The sequence below is a fragment of the Chelonia mydas genome, chromosome 23 (assembly GCF_015237465.2).
Source record: "Chelonia mydas isolate rCheMyd1 chromosome 23, rCheMyd1.pri.v2, whole genome shotgun sequence".
NCBI classification, from domain to species: domain Eukaryota; kingdom Metazoa; phylum Chordata; order Testudines; family Cheloniidae; genus Chelonia; species Chelonia mydas.
Genome location: NC_051263.2, coordinates 8,534,843 through 8,557,112, shown reverse-complemented (window position 1 = coordinate 8,557,112; position 22,270 = coordinate 8,534,843). Strand labels below are relative to the sequence as shown.

The 22,270-nt window shown below is 50.8% G+C and overlaps 1 protein-coding gene across 2 annotated transcripts in view; it reads left to right on the top strand.

The window, feature by feature from the left end:
- Positions 1-235: 235 nt before the first annotated feature.
- Positions 236-22,270, top strand: part of LOC102937912 (galectin-9) — a 39,048-nt gene continuing 17,013 nt past the window's right edge. The window contains exons 1-7 of one of the 2 annotated variants that reach the window (XM_043534766.1): positions 236-297; positions 1,960-2,048; positions 6,086-6,284; positions 9,951-10,070; positions 12,126-12,173; positions 12,966-13,013; positions 21,998-22,042. In XM_043534766.1, the coding sequence (XP_043390701.1) occupies positions 268-297; positions 1,960-2,048; positions 6,086-6,284; positions 9,951-10,070; positions 12,126-12,173; positions 12,966-13,013; positions 21,998-22,042 (579 nt within the window). In that variant the 5' untranslated portion in view covers positions 236-267. The remainder of the gene's footprint in view (positions 298-1,959; positions 2,049-6,085; positions 6,285-9,950; positions 10,071-12,125; positions 12,174-12,965; positions 13,014-21,997; positions 22,043-22,270) is intronic. The other variant, XM_043534767.1, reaches the window with a different exon arrangement.

Below are 22,270 nucleotides of genomic sequence, written 5' to 3'. Positions count from 1 at the left end.
TGCATCCGATGAAGTGAGCTGTAGCTCATGAAAGCTTAGGCTCAAATAAATTGGTTAGTCTCTAAGGTGCCACAAGTCCTTTTCTTTTTGCGGATACAGACTAACACACCTGCTACTCTGAAACCCTTAATCAAAGCACACCTGGTGGCAGGAGAGAGACAACCCGCCCACATTCTGTGCTTGCAGCTCGGAAACGAAACCTAAAGAGTCACAGAGAGCCACCGGGGGCTACCACAAGCAGCAGCAGCAGCGTTGGAAAAGCTCGGCATGGCTTTCCAGCAGCCTATTCTCAACCCGGTGAGTCAGGCTGGGTGGGAGCTGAACAGCTGGAGATGCACACTGTCTTCTCTCTTCAGGAGACATCTGTCAGGGCTAGGGTGACCAGACAGCAAGTGTGAAAAATTGGGACGGACGGGGGAGGGGGAATAGGGTCCTGGGTGGGGGGGATAATTGGGTCCTATATAAGTCAAAGCCCTTAATATTGGGATGGTCCAGAAAATATCTGGACATATTTCTGGACATATTATCTGGACATAATATCGGGATGGTCCAGATAATATCGGGACATATTTCTATCAGGTGAATAGAAAGCTGGCTAGATTGTTGGGCTCAACGGGTAGCGATCAACAGCTCAACGTCTAGTTGGCAGCCGGTATCAAGCGGAGTGCCCCAGGAGTCAGTCCTGGGGCTGGTTTTGTTCCACATCTTTATTAATGATCTGGATGATGGGATGGATTGCACCCTCAGCAAGTTCGCAACTGACACTAAGCTGGGGGGAGAGGTAGTTACGCTGGAGGGTAGGGATAGGGTCCAGAGTGACCTAGACAAATTGGAGGATTGGGCCAAAAGAAATCTGATGAGGTTCAACAAGGACAAGTGCAGAGTCCTGAACTTAGGAAGGAAGAATCCCATGTACCGCTACAGGCTGGGGACCGACTGGCGAAGCAGCAGTTCTGCAGAAAAGGACCTGGGGATTACAGTGGACGAGAAGCTGGATATGAGTCAGCAGTGTGCCCTTGTTGCCAAGAAGGCCAACGGCATATTGGGCTGCATTAGTAGGAGCATTGCCAGCAGATCGAGGGACGTGATTATTCCCCTCTATTCGGCACTGGTGAGGCAACACTTGGAGTACTGTGTCCAGTTTTGGTCCCCCCACTAGAGAAGGGATGTGGACAAATTGGAGAGAGTCCAGCGGAGGGCAACGAAAATGATTATGGGGCTGGGGCACATGACTTACGAGGAGAGGCTGCGGGAACTGGGGTTATTTAGTTTGCAGAAGAGAAGAGTGAGGGGAGATTTGACAGCAGCCTTCAACTACCTGAAGGAGGTTTCTAAAAAGGATGGAGCTCGGCTATTCTCAGTGGTAGCTGATGACAGAACAAGGAGCAATGGTCTCAAGTTGCAGTGGGGGAGGTCCAGGTTGGATACTAGGAAACACTATTTCACTAGGATGGTGGTGAAGCACTGGAAGGGGTTACCTGGGAAGGTAACCACTGAATGCATCCGATGAAGTTAGCTGTAGCTCATGAAAGCTTATGCTCAAATAAATTTGTTAGTCTCTAAGGTGCCACAAGTAATCCTTTTCTTTCTAGGGAGGTAGTGGAATCTCCATCCGTAGAGGTTTTTAAGGTCAGGCTTGACAGAGCCCTGGCTGGGATAATTTACTTGGTGTTGGTCCAGCTTTGAGCAGGGGGTTGGACTAGATGACCTTCTGAGGTCTCTTCCAACCCTAATCTTCTATGATTCTATGATCTGGTCACCCAGTCAGGGCCCTGATAGAGAGAAGCTCCCCAGCCACAATGTCCCAATACTGGGAGACACAGCAGAACACCTGCAGTAGGGCCCTGTGAAAATTACTACCCCACTGGCCAGTGCAGGTGTACGTGTATGTGCAGTGTATGTGCAGGGCAGTGTATGGTTCCTCTGCTGCCCTTAAAACTGTGGGGTGGTTTCTTCCAGAGTGTCCCCTTTTCTGGACCCATCTTTGGAGGCCTGTGTGAAGGGAAGATGGTGTTAATCCAAGGAATAGTCCAAACCTTCGTGAAAAGGTTGGTGCTATTTACCCCATCCTGTGCTGCATTTCACCCGCTTCCCCCACCAGCACTCCATCTGGACTCAGCTCAAGCAGGCCCTTGCGCAATCAGCACTCAACAGCTCTCCACTACCCCTCCCTCCTCACTCACCCAGTCCCCCTCCCCTCCTTCACCGCACCACTAACTCTGAGCTGTCCTTACTGTCATCCTCCACCAGCACGGCTTCTCCACCAGGCTCCTCCTGGCTGTTGTTAAGGTTCACCCCCTCCACTGGCCCCTCTCTCTCCCTGTTCTCCTCTCTCTTCCTGGCTCCTTTCCCTGCCGCTTAGCTGCACAGACCATGACTCTATTCCCCATGCTAAACCGCCTCCCCTGAATCACCTGCCTCTCAACAAACTCCTCACCTCTCACTCCTCCACCATGGTTTCTACTCCCACTGCCCCAGCTCTCTGAAAAGGACTACAGGTAACTGTGAAACCCAGCTTCCAGAGCAATGCAGCAGCTGAGAGGCTGAAGGTGTTCCTTGGAGGTACGAATAGGGGAAGATGAAGTAAGGAGGTGCTGTCACCCCTATATGGCATTGATGAGACCATCACTGGGTACCAGGACAAGCTTGGTGTCCACACTTCAAACAGGTTGAGTCACAGTTTCAGGACTTTAAGGCCAGAAGGGACCATTAGATCATCTAGTCTGACCTCATGTGTAGTACTGGCCATCACATTTCACCCAGTTACCCCTGCATTGAGCCCAATCATTTGCATTTGCTAAAGCACCTTCCTGAAAAGCAGCCAGTCTGGGTCTGAAGACATCAAGAGATGAGAATCCACCACTTCCCGGGAGTTTGTTCCGATGGTTAATCAGCCTCCCTGGCAAACATTTGACGGTAATTTCTAATTTTACATTAGTCTGGCTTCAGCTTCCAGCCACTGGTTCTTGTTTGGCCTTTCTCCACTAGGTCAAAGAGCCCTCTAGTAGCCAGTAATTTCTGCTTGTGAAGGTGCTTGTGCAACACCAACAGACCCTGTTCGTCAGTGGGCAGAATTGAACCGGGAACCTCTGGAGCCAAAAGCCAACTGGCTGTTAGCTAAGGCTGTAGAGCACTCTCTCTCTCTCTCTCAGTGCCACTAGATGGGACAGAACACCACACACAAGGCGTGTGGGTTACACTTGTGCACTGTCACCAAGTCACCTTTTGATCCTCTTTATGATAAGACAGAGAGATTGAGCTCCTTAAGTCTCTTCTTGACAGGCATTTTCTCCAGCCCTTAAATCATTTTTGTGTCTCTTTTCTGCACTTTCTCCAATTTACACCGTCCTTTTTACTATGTGGCAATCAGAACGAGGCGCAGTCTCCGGTATTCATCTCACCAGTGCCAATGTTGACAGAAAGGGAGTTCAGAAAAGAGTGAGAAGAACACTCCAAGGGCTGGACAAGCTGCCGCACAGGGCAGGACTAAAGGAGCTCAGTCTATTGAGTTTCTCCCAGAGAAAGCAAACAGGTGATTTGATCACGGCACACAGATATCTTTAATCTCACCGAGGCAGAACAAGGTCCAGTGGTTGCAAGGTGAAGTGAGACAAATCCAGGCTAGAAATAAGGAACTAATTTTTAATAGAGATCAAGTTCTTAAAAGAAGAATTTTAATAGAAGAAAAAGTAAAAAGAATCACCTCTGTAAAATCAGGATGGTAAATACCTTACAGGGTAATTAGATTCAAAACATAGAGAATCCCTCTAGGCAAAACTTTCAGTTACAAAAAGACACAAAAACAGGAATCTACATTCCATTCAGCACAGCTTATTTTCTCAGCCATTTAAAGGAATCAGAATCTATCGCATATCTAGCTAGATTACTTACTAAGTTCTAAGACTCCATTCCTGTTCTGTCCCCCGCAAAAGCATCACACAGACAGACAGACAGAGAGAGAGGCTTTGTTTCTCCCTCCCCCCAGCTTTTGAAAGTATCTTGTCTCCTCATTGGTCATTTTGGTCAGGTGCCAACGAGGTTATCCTAGCTTCTTAACCCTTTACAGGTGAAAGGGTTTTCCCTCTGGCCAGGAGGGATTTTAAAGGTGTTTACCCTTCCCTTTATATTTATGACACCCCCTCTCCCCATTGACGCAGGCCTGCCCCCAGGGGCTCCATGCCCCTTTCCCCCTCCTCGAGGCAGGGCTGCCCCCACAGGCCTTATTCCCCCTCCCCTCTAGGTAGGGCTGCCCCATGACTGCCATCCTTCCTCCCTCGCCTCACCCGAGGCAGTGCCTCTCCCACAGCCCCATCCACCCTGCCCCCTCCACAATGTGGTGCCATCCACACCCTCAGTTGCTCCCCCCACAAGGCAAGGGCTGCCACTGTGACACTTTCCTCTGCACACTTCCCGGAAGAAAGGCCCCATCCATTGCCCCCATTGTCCCTCTGTCCATAGCCCTATCCCAAGCCTACCTGCCCCACATGGCCCCTTCTCTACCCCACCCGCATAGCCCCATGATCCCTCTGTCCCACCACAGACCCGTCCCCAACAATGGTGGGGAGCCCCCCTATCCCCTACCCTTTGCGCAGGCAGCCCCCCATTTCCAGTGTGGACAGCCCCCTTGCCCACTCCCTGTCAAGAGCAGCCCCCCACACCTGGCTCAGGAAGCCCCTTCCCTGCCCCCTGATATGGGAAGCCCCTATGCTCCCTCCCTGCCAGGGGCAGCCCACCGCCACAGTCAGTGCCTATTCTCCCCATTCCCCCTGTGATGGGTTCCTCCCAGGGTGCCACCTGGAACTGGGGTACCACTGAGCCCCCTGACCCACCAGCCTGGGCTCCCTTTTACACTGCACTACTGTGACAAACTACAAAGCCTTCCAGCCTGCACTTTCACCATAATACACACAGGTAGGGATACACCCAGCTGCAGTTACATGCAGGCTCTCTGACAGGCCCCTGCATGGGAAAGCTACTCCCAGCTCCTTCGGCACACACCCCCTCTGGAGTATAGACCCAAAATTATATCATCTTGCACTGCACATGGAACTGTACAGCATAAGCTCATAAAATTCTCCCCCTTCCTCAATGTGGAGAGAAATATGCAAAAGCCTTTTGCCCCTGAGTTATGATTTCCACACAATGGTTTAAATAAAGCAAAAATAAACGTATTCACTTAAAATATTTCTTTTGTAGTTATTATAAGTGATAGCAAACTGATGAAAGCAGGTTACCTAGCAAATAAGTAAAAAAAGCAAACTAAACTTAATATACTAAATAGATTGGATATGAATTAGCAGATTCTCATCCTAAGAGATGATACAAGCAGGCTGCAGATTCTTAAGGGGCAAGCTGCACTTGCTTTACAGATTGGAACCTCCAGGTATTTCAGTCACAGGCTAAAAATCCCACTAGCCTGGGTCCAGCACTTCCCCCAATTCAGTCTTTGTTCCTGAAGTGTTTCCAGGAGTCTTCTTGTGTGGGGAGTGAAGAACACCTGATGATGTCACTCCCTGCCTTATATAGCTTTTGCGTATGGACGGAATCCTTTGTTCCCAAAGCTTGGTTCCCAGACTAGTCTATGGAAAAACACTGACATCTGGAGATGGAGTCTAGAGACATGTGGTCTCATCACATGTCCTTGTAGAGTCATAGCAGCCATTATTCAGAGGCTGTATGTAGTTCTCAGGAAGGCTCCCGAGGTGGGAGAAAAGCTTCCCCTAAGGCCTATTGTTTTATCCTAATGGCGTGTTGCCCTGAATGGGCCCTTCCCCGCTCACTATCTAGAATGAAAGCATCTTGGCTAGTGGGAGTTACCGAGGTGTAACTACATTTGAAGTACAGATACATAGTCAATATTCATCACTTCAGGTACAAAAGTGATACACATGCATACAAATAGGATAATCCTATTCAGCAAATCATAACCTTTTCAATGACATCTGACATGATTATCCTGCATAAAATACATTATGATTATATCATAATCATATCACAATCATATCACTGTGAAGAATATGGGGTGCAATGTCACCCCCCCTCCTGGGACGGGCAGCTCCGCTCAGACCATCTTGTTCTGTTTCAGTTTTGGGGTGAACCTGCGGTGCGGGAACGGGGACATCGCCTTCCACTTTAATCCGCGTTTCAACGAGGGCCGCCCGGTGGTTGTGTGCAACACGGAGCAGAACGGCTGCTGGGGGCCGGAGGAAAGGACCTACCACATGCCCTTCCAGCCAGGCATCTACTTCGAAGTGATCATCAATGTCAAGGGCCACTGCTATCAGGTGAGCACACGGCCCTTGCAGGACGGCAGCCGGGGTGGATACTCTGCTGCTGGCAGCTGCCAGGCACTGCACCACAGCCCATCAAGGGCCACTAGCTCCGCAGGGGTGATGGAGGGGAAGCAGGTCCCCTTGCTGGGACAGGACACATCAGCGAGTACCAGTCTGTGGCCTTGAGGGGAGGCCAGTACAGACCAGTCTGTGCTTCTGGGGTGCCTTGCTGGTGCCAGTACATGCAGGGGAGGCAGGTTTGTATCATTTTTGGTGGTGCCTAAGACCCTGAGAGGGAGTTTGGGTGTGGGGTCTGGGCTGGGGCAGGGGTGAAGGAGGGGGTGCGGGGGTCGGACTCTGGGAGGAGTTTGGGTGCAGGCTGGGGCAGGGAGTTGGGGTACAGGAGGGGGGTTCGGGGGTTGAGCTCTGGGAGGGAGTTTGACTTCTGGGGCAGGGGGTTGGGGTACAAAGGAGGGGGGTGCGGGGGTCAAGCTCTGGGAGGGAGTTTGAGTTCTGGGGCAGGGGGTTGGGTTGTGGGAGAGGGTGAGGGGTGCAGCGCTTACCTCAGGCGGCTCCCAGAAGTGACCTGCACTCTCCTCCAGCTGCAGCTCCTAGGCGGGGGCCCAGAGGGGTCTCCATGCACCGGTGCCTGCAGGCACCACCCCTGCAGCTCCCATTGGCTGTAGCTTGGGGTGGTGGCAGCGCTCGGAGACACCCCAGCCCCCCAGGGGCTGCGGGGTTGTGCCGGCCACTTTCGAGCACTTCCGGAAGCGGAGTGGGTGGGCAGGAAGCCGCCTTAGCCCCATTGCCCTGCTGGTGGTGGCGGTGGGGGCCCCAGGCCCTTTTAAATTGCCCAGGGGCGGCAGGCGGGGCCAGGGCCGGATGCTTCGGGGGAGGTGCGTGGGGGCGGCAGGTGGGGCAGGGGGAGAGACCCGGATCCAAACTTCGGTGGAGCCAGGCCTCTATGCTCTCATATTGGTGGAGCACGGGCACCATGGGCCCATACACCTCACCGCCCCTGGGTTCACACTGCTTTGTGACTGGGCTCGAGATGCCGCAGAGGGATGTGAAAGGGAGACAGGATCAGGCCCTAAGCATTGATGGAGTTCAGCTGATACCGTGCTTGGCAGGGAGGGGAGAGACTTGCAGGAAGGGCTCTCACTGAGGTCTGTCTCCGCAGCCCTGCAGAGGGTGCGGCTGAGTCTTCCTCTGTTACAAGGGGGAGATTTCCAAAGGCACTGTCACAAGGTGGCTGGCCTCTTAGGGGAGGGTCCCAGCTCCACATGGGCCGCGCGCGACTCCTGCATTTGGAGAAGCTGGGTGTGAGCACTGGAAGCTCCCTAGAAGTAGGGAGGGTACCAGTGCCTGGACCCCGGCCCCCCACCCCACTCTGCCCTGAGGCCTGTCCCAGCTCAGCCTCCTCACCCCAGAGGGGGGGCACCAACTAATGGGGAGGACACGTGACCTCCCCTCATGTCTCCTCCCTATGCCCCCTTCCCACCCCACGTTACCTGCGGGGGGATGGGGGCTTCCAGGGACACTGGCTGACTCTGAGCATGCTGGAAGAACCGGGGGGGCTTAGGGGGGTGCTCCAGAAGCAGAGGCAAATTAAGGTTGCCTGGGACCTTGAGCCGGAGCTAGAGGGGTGGCCCCTCCGCACCCCTTTCGCCTGCAGCCCCGCCCACTGCCCCATCCCTTTCTGCCCCTTTCCTGAGGCGCACCCCTGTTCCACCCAGGATCCACCCACCCCACTGCAAACCCCTGCCCTCTCCCCTCCCCACTGCAGCCCCAAGACCAGAGAAGCTCTGTCCCCATGCCACGGCCACGGGGCGCAGCGGGGAGTGAGAGCTCCTCCAGTCCCAGCGCCACGGCGGGGGTCTGGGTGCTGGGGCTTCCCCTGCCACACAGCGGCTTCTGCTGGGATGGGTGGGTGGCACTGGGGCTACAATGCCTGGGGGATGGGTTTTGCTTACCCCTGAGGGCCGAAGCTATGTCCAGCTAAATGTTAAGTGCAGACCAGGCCTCAGTGCGCAGTGGATCTGAGGCAGCAGCACCATGGGGAGCCTTTCACACCCTGATTCCCAAACTAGGAGCAGCCCAGAGCCTTTAAAAAAGGGAGCCTGTGACAGCTGGACCCAGTAATCTACTCATGAGAACTCATGGCACATGTGCCAATCGAATTCTTGTAGGCAAATCAGAGGAAGGGAGGGGATAGATTGAGTTACTGCTTAGGTCATAATGACCCTACCTGAGTTACCTGAATTGTTGATTTGAGCCTATTTGCAGCCTATATAACCATAACGATTAAATAAAAAAATTATCGCTTAGCTAAATAACAATGTAATTTCTTCAAATATAGCCTATGCACAAGAGGTCTAGTAATGTTAACTATATGTAAAGTTTGAAGTTTCATCGATCCGGGAGGTTATCGAGATCATTCTGGACAAAGAGACACTGGGTGCTAAATTTCTTAAAGGATCCAATTTTTAATTAATTTTAACTCACAAACTAATTAATAGAGATGTACTTGTAAATCTTCAGACAATCCATTCAGTGCCCAGTGAGGGAGTGCTGTAAGTTTGAGGAGCATGTGCTGTATTTTTCATATAAAACAAATCCCTGATTTAAGTGCAAAATGCAATTCAAGCTGAACTGTGGAGTCAGGACCAACACTTCCATGACAAGGCACTTTTGAACTGACACTGGCGATTGCACTGGTTGATCTAAATCAGTTTCTAAACCGATGTAGTTCAACTGGCATAATTTCCTTGTGTAGACAAGACCTGCATCCGTGGCCTCATTCTCCTTTTGCACTAGTGTAATCTCTGCAGCCTCTTTGGCGTTACTTCCGGTTTACATGGAGGTGGTGGAAAGTGGAGTCAAGCTCTATGAGTCAGTGGAGTTACTTCAGATTACCCTGGTGTCACTGGCAACAGAATCTGGCTCAGTGTCGGCAAAGAATGTTTCCGCTTGTGTCAAACGGGGATGCACAGAACCTGGTTAACTTTCATGCAGAGACTGCAGTCACTTGGAGGCTCCTGCTCAGACAGGCCCAGACACCAGTGGACAGGAGAGTTCAGCTTTTATGGTGCTGGACATTTTTTCAGCCAAACTAAAAGTCATTGAATAGACTTTGCTGAAACTTTCCAAAATGTTTCCCCTTGGGCTGGGTGTAGCAGGGGAGATTTCAGCCTCAGAAGAGACATTCCCCCTTGGGCTGAGTGCAGCCGAGGAGGTTTCAGCCCCAGAGGAGACATTTTCAAGAAGCTGTGAGCAAGTGAGAGCAGGGAAGTCCCACATTCTTGCAATATTGGGTGTTTTTCTTAAAGCCCCTGCTCCTGGAGTCATGTGATTACATCAGATTCTCAGCTTTCATTAAAAAAAACAACAAAACCCAGCAAGTTTCCAGCTCTCATGACTGTGGAGAAAAGTTGAAAATGTGATCCCGAAAGACCAGAAACCCAGAAGGCAAATAGACAGAGTCCATAATTCTTTATATTTAAGACAATCTCATGATTTGATGGGACGTAAGTCATAATTTGTGAACACTGGGGTTGGCGATACTGCAGCCCTGACGTGATCTTAACTAGAGTAAAGGCTCTCCCACTGCGGATACCCTCATCTTCTCACTCCTCCTAGCACAGCCCTCACCCATCCCTCCCTCTGCCCTTTCCCTAGGTCTCTGTGAATGGTCAGCACTTCCTGGAGTACAGACACCGCCTTTCCCTTCATACTGTCCAGATCCTGGAGATCAAAGGGAACGTGACTGTGAACTGCATCAACTTCACAAACCCCAGCGTGAGTATCTGCTCTGGCCTTGTGAGCACCAATTCCACTGCTCAGGCCGGCTGCCCTGAGGTATTAACAGAACTCTCACCTGTCCCGGGTTTCGCTGGACTGTCCTGCTTGACCCCCCAAACCTCCATCCTGGTTAAAGGAGAACATTTTTCACATTCAGGGCCACCTGTGAGAGGAGCGGGGAGAAAGGGGCAGTTTGCCACAGGTCCCTTGTTTGAGAGGGGCCCCCAAACAGAGCGGCATTGAGACTCAGTGCATAGGGTCACAGCCCACTCAGGTTTGGCCTGGCCGCCTCTCTGTCTATGGCTGGCCAGGCCATACCTGAGTGACCCCATGCATTAGGTCACAACACCAATCAAACCTGGCATCTCCATCTCCAGAGGGGCAGACGGGCCTGAGCGGCCCTGTGTCTCACTTTAGCACTTGAAATATAGGGAGGCATGTGTTGATGCAGGGCAAGGAAAGCCAGAGGAACTGGGGCTGTTGTTCCATGGGAGCCCCCTCTACTGCACCCAGCAGGAGACACCATTCAGGAACTTGGGTGTGACTAATGTCTTGCCCTCCAATGGTGCCTCCAATGTCCAGGCCCACAGTGACTGGCCACTCAGGGGGCCAGTGCCCAACGGGGCAGGGAGTTGCCTGTGCTGCATGCAAGGCGAGTATCCCAGCTCCTCAGCAATCGTAGATTTAACAGCTGGAGGAGAGAGGGAGAGGGAGACGGAGCCAGCAACTGCCAGTTGCAAGATGGCCACTTTAGAGCAGCAGCCGTCAAATTTAAAAGGGCGAGCCCCAGAAAGGCATGCTGGGAAAAAGCTCCCTGCAGTGTGGAGTGGTAATCAAGATTGGGAAGCCAGAAGGGAAGGTCCAGCTGGGGAGAAGGATCTGTTCAGGTGTTGTGCCAACTACTGCTACATCACAGATTCTCAGTATCTAGGCCTGCAGCTCTTTGCCTGCCTTGACTCCCCGTTACTGACCTGCCCTGTCTCTAGTACCATTAAACCCCACGTGCAATCCCTACTTGGCAGCCAGTATCAAGTGGAGTGCCCCAGGGGTCGGTCCTGTGGCTGGTTTTGTTCAACATCTTCCTTAATGATCTGGATGATGGGATGGATTTCACCCTCAGCAAGTTTGCGGACGACACTAAGCTGGGGGGAGGGGTAGAGATGCTGGAGGGTAGGGATACGGTCCAGAGTGACCTAGACAAATTGGAGGACTGGGCCAAAGGAAATCTGATGAGGTTCAACAAGGACAAGTGCAGAGTCCTGCACTTAGGACGGAAGAATCCCGTGCACCGCTACAGACTAGGGACCGAATGGCTAGGGAGCAGTTCTGCAGAAAAGGACCTGGGGGTTACAGTGGACGAGAAGCTGGATATGAGTCAACAGCGTGCCGTTGTTGCCAAGAAGGCCAATGGCATTTTGGGATGTCTAAATAGGGGCATTGCCAGCAGATTGAAGGAAGTGATTATTCCCCTCTATTCGGCACTAGTGAGGCCACATCTGGAATATTGCATCCAGTTTTGGGCCCCCACTACAGAAAGGATGTAGAGAAATTGGAGAGAGTCCAGTGGAGGGCAGCGAAAATGATTAGGGGGCTGGGACACATGACTTAAGAGGAGAGGCTGAGGGAACTGAGTTATTTAGTCTGCAGAAGAGAAGAGTGAGGGGGGATTTGATAGCAGCCTTCAACTACCTGAAGGGTGGTTCCAAAGAAGATGGAGCTCAGCTGTTCTCAGTGGAGGCAGATGACAGAACAAGGAGCAATGGTCCACAAGTTGGAGTGGGGGAGGTCTAGGTTGGATATTAGAAAAATCAATTTCACTAGGAGGGTGGTGAAGCACTGGAATGGGTTATCTAGGGAGAAATCTGGGGTGGTGGAATCTCCATCTGTAGAGGTTTTTAAGGCCGGGCTTGACAAAGCCCTGGCTGGGATGATTTAGTTGGGGATTGGCCCTGCTTTGAGCAGGGGGTTGGACTAGATGACCTCCTGAGGTCTGTTCTAACCCTAATCTTCTATGATTCTATGGTTTACCTTAATGTATTTCTTTGGGTTTGGGGGCTGCAAGGGCACGCAGCCCTTGCTTATGGAATTCACTCCAGTAGTGTAAGTACAACTCTTACAGTCCCATGTTCAGCGAACTTAGGAGGGAATGTGTATCTAAAGAGGAGATGCTCAGATCATCCTAGAAAAGTGAGCTGGAAAAGCTCCAGCAGACATCAGGGGTCAAAGTGCTTCTGTCTCTGGCCATGGTAGCCTGCACAATACCCGACATGTCCCCCTGCTTGAATCAGCATGGGAGTAGTGGACTGGGTCCAACTGTCCCCCTGCATATGACATTCAGACAGGGTTTGCCTCCCACTGCCCAAGTCCTGTCGGGCTGAGACGACTTCCTCTCCTGGGCAAGGGCTACCAGACTAAAGAAGCCAGAAAAGTGAGGAGTGTTTTGTCTTCCTCCACCTCTGCTGCACTGTCTCTGTGTAGGCTGCAGGCTCCCTATGGCAGGGCCTTGCTTTATACCTGAACTAAGCACGCTTTTGGGTGCTCTACGAATGCCCCAGTCACCTGGTTGGGAAGCATCTTGCTGCTGAGACCCCTCAACCCTATCAGAATGGAGCAGCTACACAGCTCACCAGAGTGACACCCCAAGACCTCGCTTTTCAACATCCTTTCTGAAGGGTAGACAGCTGAAGGTCCAGTTCCCTGCAGGAATCATTTGTCTGGGCACCTCATTTTGGGGCTTTGTCTGGGCCTTGGTGGGGCGAGAGGTCCAGCTTCTGCTTTGTCACGAAGCGAAGGGGCTGTTTAATTCTGATAACATCATGCAGGCAGGGGAGTTTTAGCTGCTGAAGCTCACATCACAGTTGCTGTGCTTACCTGGCCTCTCTGTCCTTGCAGATCCCCAATGTGTTTGCCCAGCCAATCTTCAGGGCTCCAGCTCCCAGAGTGAGTATTTTGCTACAGATGATACACATCGATCATTCAGAGACTTTGACAAGACCCTGGGATGTGAGGGGGCAGGATAGGGAGGAAGACCCAGTAGGGTAACATAATTCCTGGCATATTATACAAAAGTGCCAGGTGAGGCGGCAGAGGTGTGGGGTACGCACACTATGTTTCAAGGACTCCTGCATGGAGGGGGCCATGAAGAAAACCCTGCATGGTTCCAAATCCCAGATCTGAAGAATCCCAGTGCCTGGGTGGTGTAGTAGCCGGTGGCCTGTGGCTCGAGCAGTCATGGGCTTGCAGATTTAAACTTGGGAGCAATTTGTGAAATCCGAGTTCAGCAAATCACTGGGAACAGATGGAGCTATCAGAGGGTCCTGTGTGCAAGAGCAGAGACACTGACCAGGATCTCCAGGCGCTGTGACCATATAAAGAGCAGCTGCTCCTGAGGTTGGACAGCTGCTAACATAGAACTCTCTCTTCTTCCACTTATTTGCACCTGCCTACTGTTATATGCCACTGAGCTTAGTCTCAAATTTCCCTGTGTCCCACATAAACTTGGTGTTTCATTTCAGCTGACTGAGGGCATAAAAATTATACTGTTAATGCAGTCACATTCTTTTAGTCTTCTTCACTCTAAGACTGTGTCAGACATATCTCATAATACTTTTTATACAATACAATTGACTTGTGGAACTCATTGCCACATGATATCACCAAGAGATTTAGACAAAGACGGGACACTTATATGGATGACGAGAACATTCAGGACTAAATTCTGGTTGGACTGAAGTCTGTGGCAAAAATCCCAGTGACTTAAATGGAACCAGAATTTCACCCCAACACTGTGTTAGAGAGAATAAAAAATATGAGACGTAAACCCTCCTGCTTTGGGGCATAAGCTAACCACTAACTGGTAGGGTTAGGATACAGACTAGATGGCCACAGGTCTGCTCTGGCATGGCAGTCCCTGTATTGCTACAGGTATGTTCCTATCTGGGTCCTAGCGGCTGGGAGTTGCAGGGTTGCTGTGCTTCAGACAGAAGCAAAGGAACTGCAGAGTTGTGAGCCTCCTCCTTGTACAAGGGAGAATGACTGAGGTGCTGATGTTCCTTGTCTGTCACAATTCTGAAGCAGACCCTGTAGAGCTGTGGATCTGGCCTGTGGAGAAATAGAAACAGATGAACAAGGAGAGAACAGTTCTACCTTGGATCTGGATATCTATGATCAATGGCATGAAACCAGTCTGTCTTCCATGAGGGAAAATAATCTGTCTCTGGCATGCTAACGTCCACTGGAAAAAGTGAGCCAGGTGACCTGGTGGCTCCCAAGGGCTTTGGCTAAAATGCACGATAGGAGATGAAGGAAATTCGAAATTTGATACTCACTGAAGGGCAAAGTCTTGTTGGGATTTGAATCTAGTCATGTGAGACAGAAGTTGTCACAGTCACAGGGATCGGCTGCTCCTCAAAGAGGAGAGAGGCTAAAATGCCCAGCAAAGGGAAGAGGCACTGAACATGTGTGCTTTGGTGCATCCGTCTGATGAATAAGGAAGGCTGGGGGATCAGAGAGAATTCACTTGTTTTTCCCATTAGAAAGTCAGGACCTGTCCAGGCTGAAAGACTCTGTGATGCCTGGAACATGAGTGAAATATTGGCTGCATTAGAGCCAAGAGAATGAGAGCGGAGCGTTCGAGAGAAGAAAGGGGTTTTGATCAGACCGTTTAATACTCGGTACCTCTGCTTTGGTTGACACACACATAGCTCCAGTGGCTTATGAGTATTTTGGAAAAAGGATGCACCTTAAACAAACATTCAACATGCTTCAGTTAATGTGTCCGAGCTCTGGATACATGCTGGGCTGACTGTGACTTTATTCACTGAATTTTGCCCCTCTTTGTTTATGATCATCCTGAGATTTTTTTTCTCTCATTTAATTTTGAAATGATTCACTGAGTAATCCTTGGTCTACAGCTCATATGTGAGCTGTTTGTTTCCAGGGCCATCCCTAGCCATTCTGGGGCCCTACACAGCCCCCCCAAAGGGGGGTGGAGATGGGACTCCAGGCCTCCACAGGGGAGGCTTGGGGGGCAGGGAGGAACAGAGCTCACAGGTGGCGCAGCTGGGGCTGGGTGGCTGCACTTCCCGCCGCCAATGAGTGCAGGCCTGACCTGCTGCAGTCCTTAGCGGACTGGGCTAGGGTGGAGTAGGGGCAGGAAGAGGTGGGGCTGGGGCAGAGCAGGGGCAGGGGCCAGGGGGAAGAGGCGGAGCAGGGGTTGGAGCAGCACGCAGCTGCGTAGGGCACCAGGAAATTTGGTGCCCTAAATCTCCTGGTGCCCTACGCAGCTGCGTACTTTGCGTATGGGTAGGGACAGCCCTGTTTTTTCATTTGGTATTCAGGATACATCAGTCACATGCTCTTGTTTCTGTTCCCTGTCTGGATGAATGTAACCCCTAGAATTAGGGTTGTGTTGTGATCACTTGTAAATGCAAATACAGAATTTGCTTTTGCAAATATTCTCTAGCATATGCTTCAAATATGCTGTTTCCATAAATGTCCAGGAGCTCTTGCCCACGTCTGTTCTTGTTTTGGGTAAATCAACAAGTCAATGGCTGGCGGAAGAAGCTGACAGCAAGCTGGTGAGGTCTGCTGAGGATACTAAGGCTATGTCTACACTAGCGCTCTTGTCGGTAAAAATTTTGTGGGTCAGGAGTGTGAAAAGAAACACACCCCTGGCCAGGGGTGAAAGTAATTTAAAGGACTTACCAGTATGCAGGGTGGCCGGGGTCCTGGACAAGGTCGGGGGGGGGGCCTCTGGGCCCCAGGAAGGGGCAGGGCCTCAGGCAGAAGGGGCAGGGCTGGGGGCCCTTCAGTGCAGCCCGGACCACACTGCCCGGGGCTGCGCTGGCAATTTAAAGGGCCCAGGGCTCCAGCTGCTGGCGTGATAGCAGCAGCAGCAGCCAGGAGCCCTGGGCCCTTTAAATTGCTGCTGGAGCCCCAGGATAGCGGCGGCCAGGAACCCTGCAGCTCCAGTGGCGATTTAAAGGGCCAGGGGCTCCGGCCGCTGCTGGGATTCCCGGGCCCCTTTAAATCGCCGGGCCCTAGGGCAGCTGTCCCTTTTGTGCCCTCCCCACCATCAGCGGCCCTGCTGGTACGGGTTGGCTGTGTACTGGCGGCCACTTTCTTACCGGTACGCCAGACTGGACCGGACCGGCTTACTTTCACCTCTGCCCCGACTCACAAAAGTTTCATGGACAGAAGTGCCAGTGTGCACAGGGCTATGTCAGCGGGAGAGAGTCTCCTGCCAACATAGCGATCACTGCTCATTAGGGGTGGGTTAATTATGCCGGTGGGAGAGCACTCTCACACCCGCATAGAGCCGCTACACGGGAGACCTCACAGCAGTGCCACTGTGAGGTCCATAGCGTAGACACAGGCTGAGCTGGTTTGGTTTGTTAGGCTCTGTCTACAGCAGAGAGGGTGTGTCCTGCGGGGAAAATCACTTCTTGCCCCCTCACCAGTGGACCCCAAGTGATGTTTCTCTGACTAAACAAGTTGCTTTGACGTGTAATTGGCTACGTGTCTATTGGTTGCGTGGCAGGGTGCACGCATCCCGTGCTGGAGATATGGTCATTGCTCATGATCCCTTCTTGATGTTTTTGGATCTAATTTTTGGTTTTAAGAATATTTCCCGTACCCTGTACCCAGTGTAACCGGAAACCCCCACTACAATGATGCTTCCCTGATCCTATAAACAATGGCCCGTGTGGCAAAATACTTTGTTCGCCTCAGTAGGCTCAGTCCTTTTTAGCCTTGGAGACTCAGGTTTGGGGCAAGGTGAATCCTTAGAGGTGGCCCAGGGTCCGGCTACTCCTCTCATCGGTCAGTCCCTTGTGCTTGTTTTCCTTCCCCCCTGGGGAGCGAGTGCAGGCTCCCTGTTGGGAAGGTTTGGTGTCTTGCTGCGAGCAGCCTACTGGCAGCTTCCCCGCTCCTCTCACTCCTTCACTCTGCCCCTCCTACCTCCCAGGGGAGGGTTTAAAAAGGTCCCAATTAGTTGGAGTCAGCTGAACCTAATTGGTTCCCTAGCAACCCTTTTCCAGCTGAACCTTATTGCCCCATGGTTCTCTCTCCTCAATGGACAGGGAAGGGCCTTTTAAACCCCTGGGACTAATTACTACCCCCCTTTTGTAGCTGATTGTCCTGGGTTTACCACACCTGTTACTTACAGTAGAGCTAGAAGGGGGACCACCGCATCATCCAGGCATCCCATGGTCTTGGGTGTCCGACGGGTCTTCTAAGCTAAAACTTGTCTAAATCCCCCCTTTATGCTCTATATCTACATGCTTGCTGCACTTGCTTGCATCAGTCAATGTTCCACTTGTCTGAGACACATTCTCTTGCAGCGGTTACAAGCCTTAGAATCATAGAATATCAGGGTTGGAAGGGACCTCAGGAGGTCATCTAGTCCAACCCCCTGCTCAAAGCAGGACCAATCCCCAATTAAATCATCCCAGCCAGGGCTTTGTCAAGCCTGACCTTAAAAACTTCTAAGGAAGAAGATTCCACCACCTCCCTAGGTAACGCATTCCAGTGTTTCACCACCTTCCTAGTGAAAAAGTTTTTCCTAATATCCAACCTAAATCTCCCCCACTGCAACTTGAGACCATTGCTCCTCGTTCTGTCATCTGCTACCACTGAGAACAGTCTAGAACTATCCTCTTTGGAACCCCCTTTCAGGTAGTTGAAAGCAGCTATCAAATCCCCCCTCATTCTTCTCTTCCGTAGACTAAACATCCCCAGTTCCCTCAGCCTCTCCTCATAAGTCATGTGTTCCAGTCCCCTAATCATTTTTGTTGCCCTCCGCTGGACTCTTTCCAATTTTTCCACATCCTTCTTGTAGTGTGGGGCCCAAAACTGGACACAGTACTCCAGATGAGGCCTCACCAGTATCGAATAGAGGGGAACGATCACGTCCCTCGATCTGCTGGCAATGCCCCTATTTATACATCCCAAAATGCCATTGGCCTTCTTGGCAACAAGGGCACACTATTGACTCATATCCAGCTTCTCGTCCACTGTAACCCCTAGGTCCTTTTCTGCAGAACTGCTGCCTAGCCATTCGGTCCATAGTCTGTAGTGGTGCATGGGATTCTTCCGTCCTAAGTGCAGGACTCTGCACTTGTCCTTGTTGAACCTCATCAGATTTCTTTTGGCCCAATCCTCCAATTTGTCTAGGGCCCTCTGTATCCTATCCCTCCCTTCCAGCGTATCTACCTCTCCTCCCAGTTTAGTGTCATCTGCAAACTTGCTGAGGGTGCAATCCACACCATCCTCCAGATCATTTATGAAGATATTGAACAAAACCGGCCCCAGGACTGACCCTTGGGGCACTCCACTTGATACCAGCTGCCAACTAGACATGGAGCCATTGAGCACTACCTGTTGAGCCCAACAATCTAGCCAGCTTTCTGTCCACCTTATAGTCCATTCATCCAGCCCATACTTCTTTAACTTGCTGGCAAGAATACTGTGGGAGACTGTGTCAAAAGCTTTGCTAAAGTCAAGGAACAAAACGTCCACTGCTTTCCCTTCATCCACAGAACCAGTTATCTCATCATAGAAGGCAATTAGATTAGTCAGGCATGACTTGCCCGTGGTGAATCCATGCTGACTGTTCCTGATCACTTTCCTCTCCTCTAAGTGCTTCAGAATTGATTCCTTGAGGACCTGCTCCATGATTTTTCCAGGGACCGAGGTGAGGCTGACTGGCCTGTAGTTCCCAGGATCCTCCTTCTTCCCTTTTTTAAAGATGGGCAATACATTAGCCTTTTTCCAGTCGTCCGGACTTCTCCGGATCGCCATGGGTTTTCAAAGATAATGGCCAATGGCTCTGCAATCACATCTGCCAACTCCTTTAGCACTCTCGGATGCAACGCATCCGGCCCCATGGACTTGTGCTCGTCCAGCTTTTCTAAATAGTCCCGAACCACTTCTTTCTCCACAGAGGGCTGGTCACCTCCTCCCCATGCTGTGCTGCCCAGTGCAGTAGTCTGGGAACTGACCTTTTTCGTGAAGACAGAGGCAAAAAAAGCATTGAGTACATTAGCTTTTTCCACATCCTCTGTCACAAGATTGCCTCCCTCATTCAGTAAGGGGCCCACACTTTCCTTGACTTTCTTCTTGTTGCTAACATACCTGAAGAAACCCTTCTTGTTACTCTTAACATCTCTTGCTAGCTGCACCTCCAGGTGTGATTTGGCCTTCCTGATTTCACTCCTGCATGCCCGAGCAATATTTTTATACTCATCCCTGGTCACTTGTCCAATCTTCCACTTCTTGTAAGCTTCTTTTTTGTGTTTAAGATCAGCAAGGGTTTCACTGTTAAGCCAAGCTGGTCGCCTGCCATATTTACTATTCTTTCTACACATCGGGATGGTTTGTCCCTGTAACCTCAATAAGGATTCTTTAAAACACAGCCAGCTCTCCTGGACTCCTTTCCCGCTCATGTTATTCTCCCAGGGGATCCTGCCCATCAATTCTCTGAGGGAGTCAAAGTCTGCTTTTCTGAAGTCCAGGGTCCGTATTCTGCTGCTTTCCTTTCTTCCTTGTGTCAGGATCCTGAACTAGACCATCTCATGGTCACTGCCTCCCAGGTTGCCATCCACTTTAGCTTCCCCTACTAATTCTTCCCGGTTTGTGAGCAGCAGGTCAAGAAGAGCTCTGCCCCTAGTTGGTTCCTCCAGCACTTGCAGCAGGAAATTGTCCCCTACATTTTCCAAAAACTTCCTGGATTGTCTGTGCACCGCTGTATTGCTCTCCCAGCAGATATCAGGGTGATTGAAGTCTCCCATGAGAACCAGAAGAAAGCCTCGTCCACCTCATCCCCCTGGTCCAGTGGTCTATAGTAGACTCCCACCATGATATCACCCTTGTTGCTCACACTTCTAAACTTAATCCAGAGACTCTCAGGTTTTTCTGCAGTTTCATACTTGAGCTCTGAGCAGTCATACTGCTCCCTTACATACAGCGCAACTCCCCCACCTTTTCTGCCCTGCCTGTCCTTTCTGAACAGCTTATATCCATCCATGACAGTACTCCGGTCATGTGAGTTATCCCACCAAGTCTCTGTTATTCCAATCACATCATAATTCCTTGTCTTTGCCAGGTCTTCCAGTTCTCCCTGCTTGTTTCCCAGGCTTCGTGCATTTGTGTATAGGCACTTGAGATAACCCGCTGATCGCCCCTCTTTCTCAGTATGAGGCAGGAGCCCTCCCCTCTCACGCGCTCCTGCTCGTGCTTCCTCCCGGTATCCCACTTCCCTACTTACCTCAGGGCTTTGGTCTCTTTCCCCCGGTGAACTTAGTTTAAAGCCCTCCTCACTAGGTTAGCCAGCCTGCTTGCGAAGATGCTCTTCCCTCTCTTCGTTAGGTGGAGCCCGTCTCTGCCTAGCACTCCTCCTTCTTGGAACACCATCCCATGGTCAAAGAATCCAAAGCCTTCTCTCCGACACCACCTGCGTAGCCATTTGTTGACTTTCTTCTAGTGGTTTTAGTCAGCTTAAACTGGTTTTGTATGGTTTAAACGAACACAAAAGCAACCTTCTTTAACCTCACAAAAACAACTTGAATTGGCCTAACAACAGCAAAGCTAATTATAACTAGTTACTAACCTAACTAACTTATTATTTTTCTATTAAGTGCCATCTTGCATTACCTATATTCCTTCAGTCCTCCCACTCATATCCCACAGTGCACTGGTCATTTCTGGGCTCCTTTCTGTACAACATTGCTCAGGGTTCAATTTGGCCGGAGCCCCATTGGTTCAAACAGTGCAGCATGCTACATGGATTTCACATGTAAGCCATTTCTGGAGCTAGCTACTTCTGCGTGCTATGCCTCTACCCCGCCCAGCCCTGCTTTAACCATTAGACATTATTGTCTTCTTGTACTAACAATGTTGATTGCATCTGCTGGGGATAAGTACATCTCATGTTTCAGAGCAAAGGTTGATCTGATTATTTGCAGGCATCAGGAAGGTCCATGTGGAGCATTTTACACTTGGCTAAGTGCATAGTTGAGGATTTTTGCCTTGCTCTGTAGCAACATGTACTGGCCCCTGGCTAGGGGCAGGATGTCAGACTAGATGGTCCAACAGTCCAATCCAAGATGATAAGCTGCTATATACATCAAGACCTATCAAAGAGAATCAGGCAGGGAGTGATTTAGGTGACACCAGGGACACCTTCATAGGGGAACATTCATTAATGGAGCCTCCAGGATGGTTCATTATTTTTCTAAAGATCTGGGCCAGTTCTTGTTTTTCAAAAACATTTTGCTTTACCTGTATCAAACTCTGGTTAGGGTGAATTCCATTTCAGCCCTGAGTGAGGACAGCTGAAGGGAAGACAGACTCTGCATTTCTGCAGAGCAAAATTGGGAAGATTCATAGTTTCACAAATTTTTAAGGCCATAAGGGACCATTACGAGTATTATCTAGTCTGATCTCCTGTATAGCACAGACTAGAGAATCCAACCCAGGGAAGAACACTGGGCGGAACAGAACAGGATAAAGCAATGAATGGAAAAGAAAGATAAGGAAATGTCCTTAGATCTATCCCCATTTGTTACTCAGGGGTTGGATGTGCAGGAGGCAATATGCTCGGAGTAAGACAAAAGGCATTGTGAAAGAGCAAAGAAACACAAACCAAGAGGTGCTGAGAACCTCTGACTCTATTGGGTCAAAATCAAGAGTGGTGGGATCTCAGAAATTAAAGATGGAAAAGACCTGTTTGATTCTGGAGAAGAAACAGCTGGAAGCATCAGCCTCACGGCTGCAGAGACAGCTGAACCAATAAGGGTCTCAGGTTCCCCCGAGTGTGTTCATGGAGCAGGGCCCACACTCAGGTAAAGGTGAGAGTGGGAATAAAATAACAAGCTGAAGCGCCTGAGAGACTGAATTGTGAAATCTGTCTTCTGTCTTTGCAGGGGAAGAAAGGGAAGAACTTCCCAGGACAGGTGTCAGCTGCCTTGGTATGGGGCACAGCCCAATGCAGTGTGTCTGTGATCTCATTCCCTGCTCTCTAGTGAAACGTTGAGAGCAGCTCTCTCCAGGGCCGTTTGAAAGTCAGTGGGAGGGCAGTGAGTTCTCTTAGGGGGAGCCAGCTCCAAAGACCCAGCAATGCCCCTCGTTCTCAGTGGGTGTCTGGGGGAAGCAATGCCTGGCTTGAGCAAATCCAGCAAATGTGTGTCTCAGGGGAC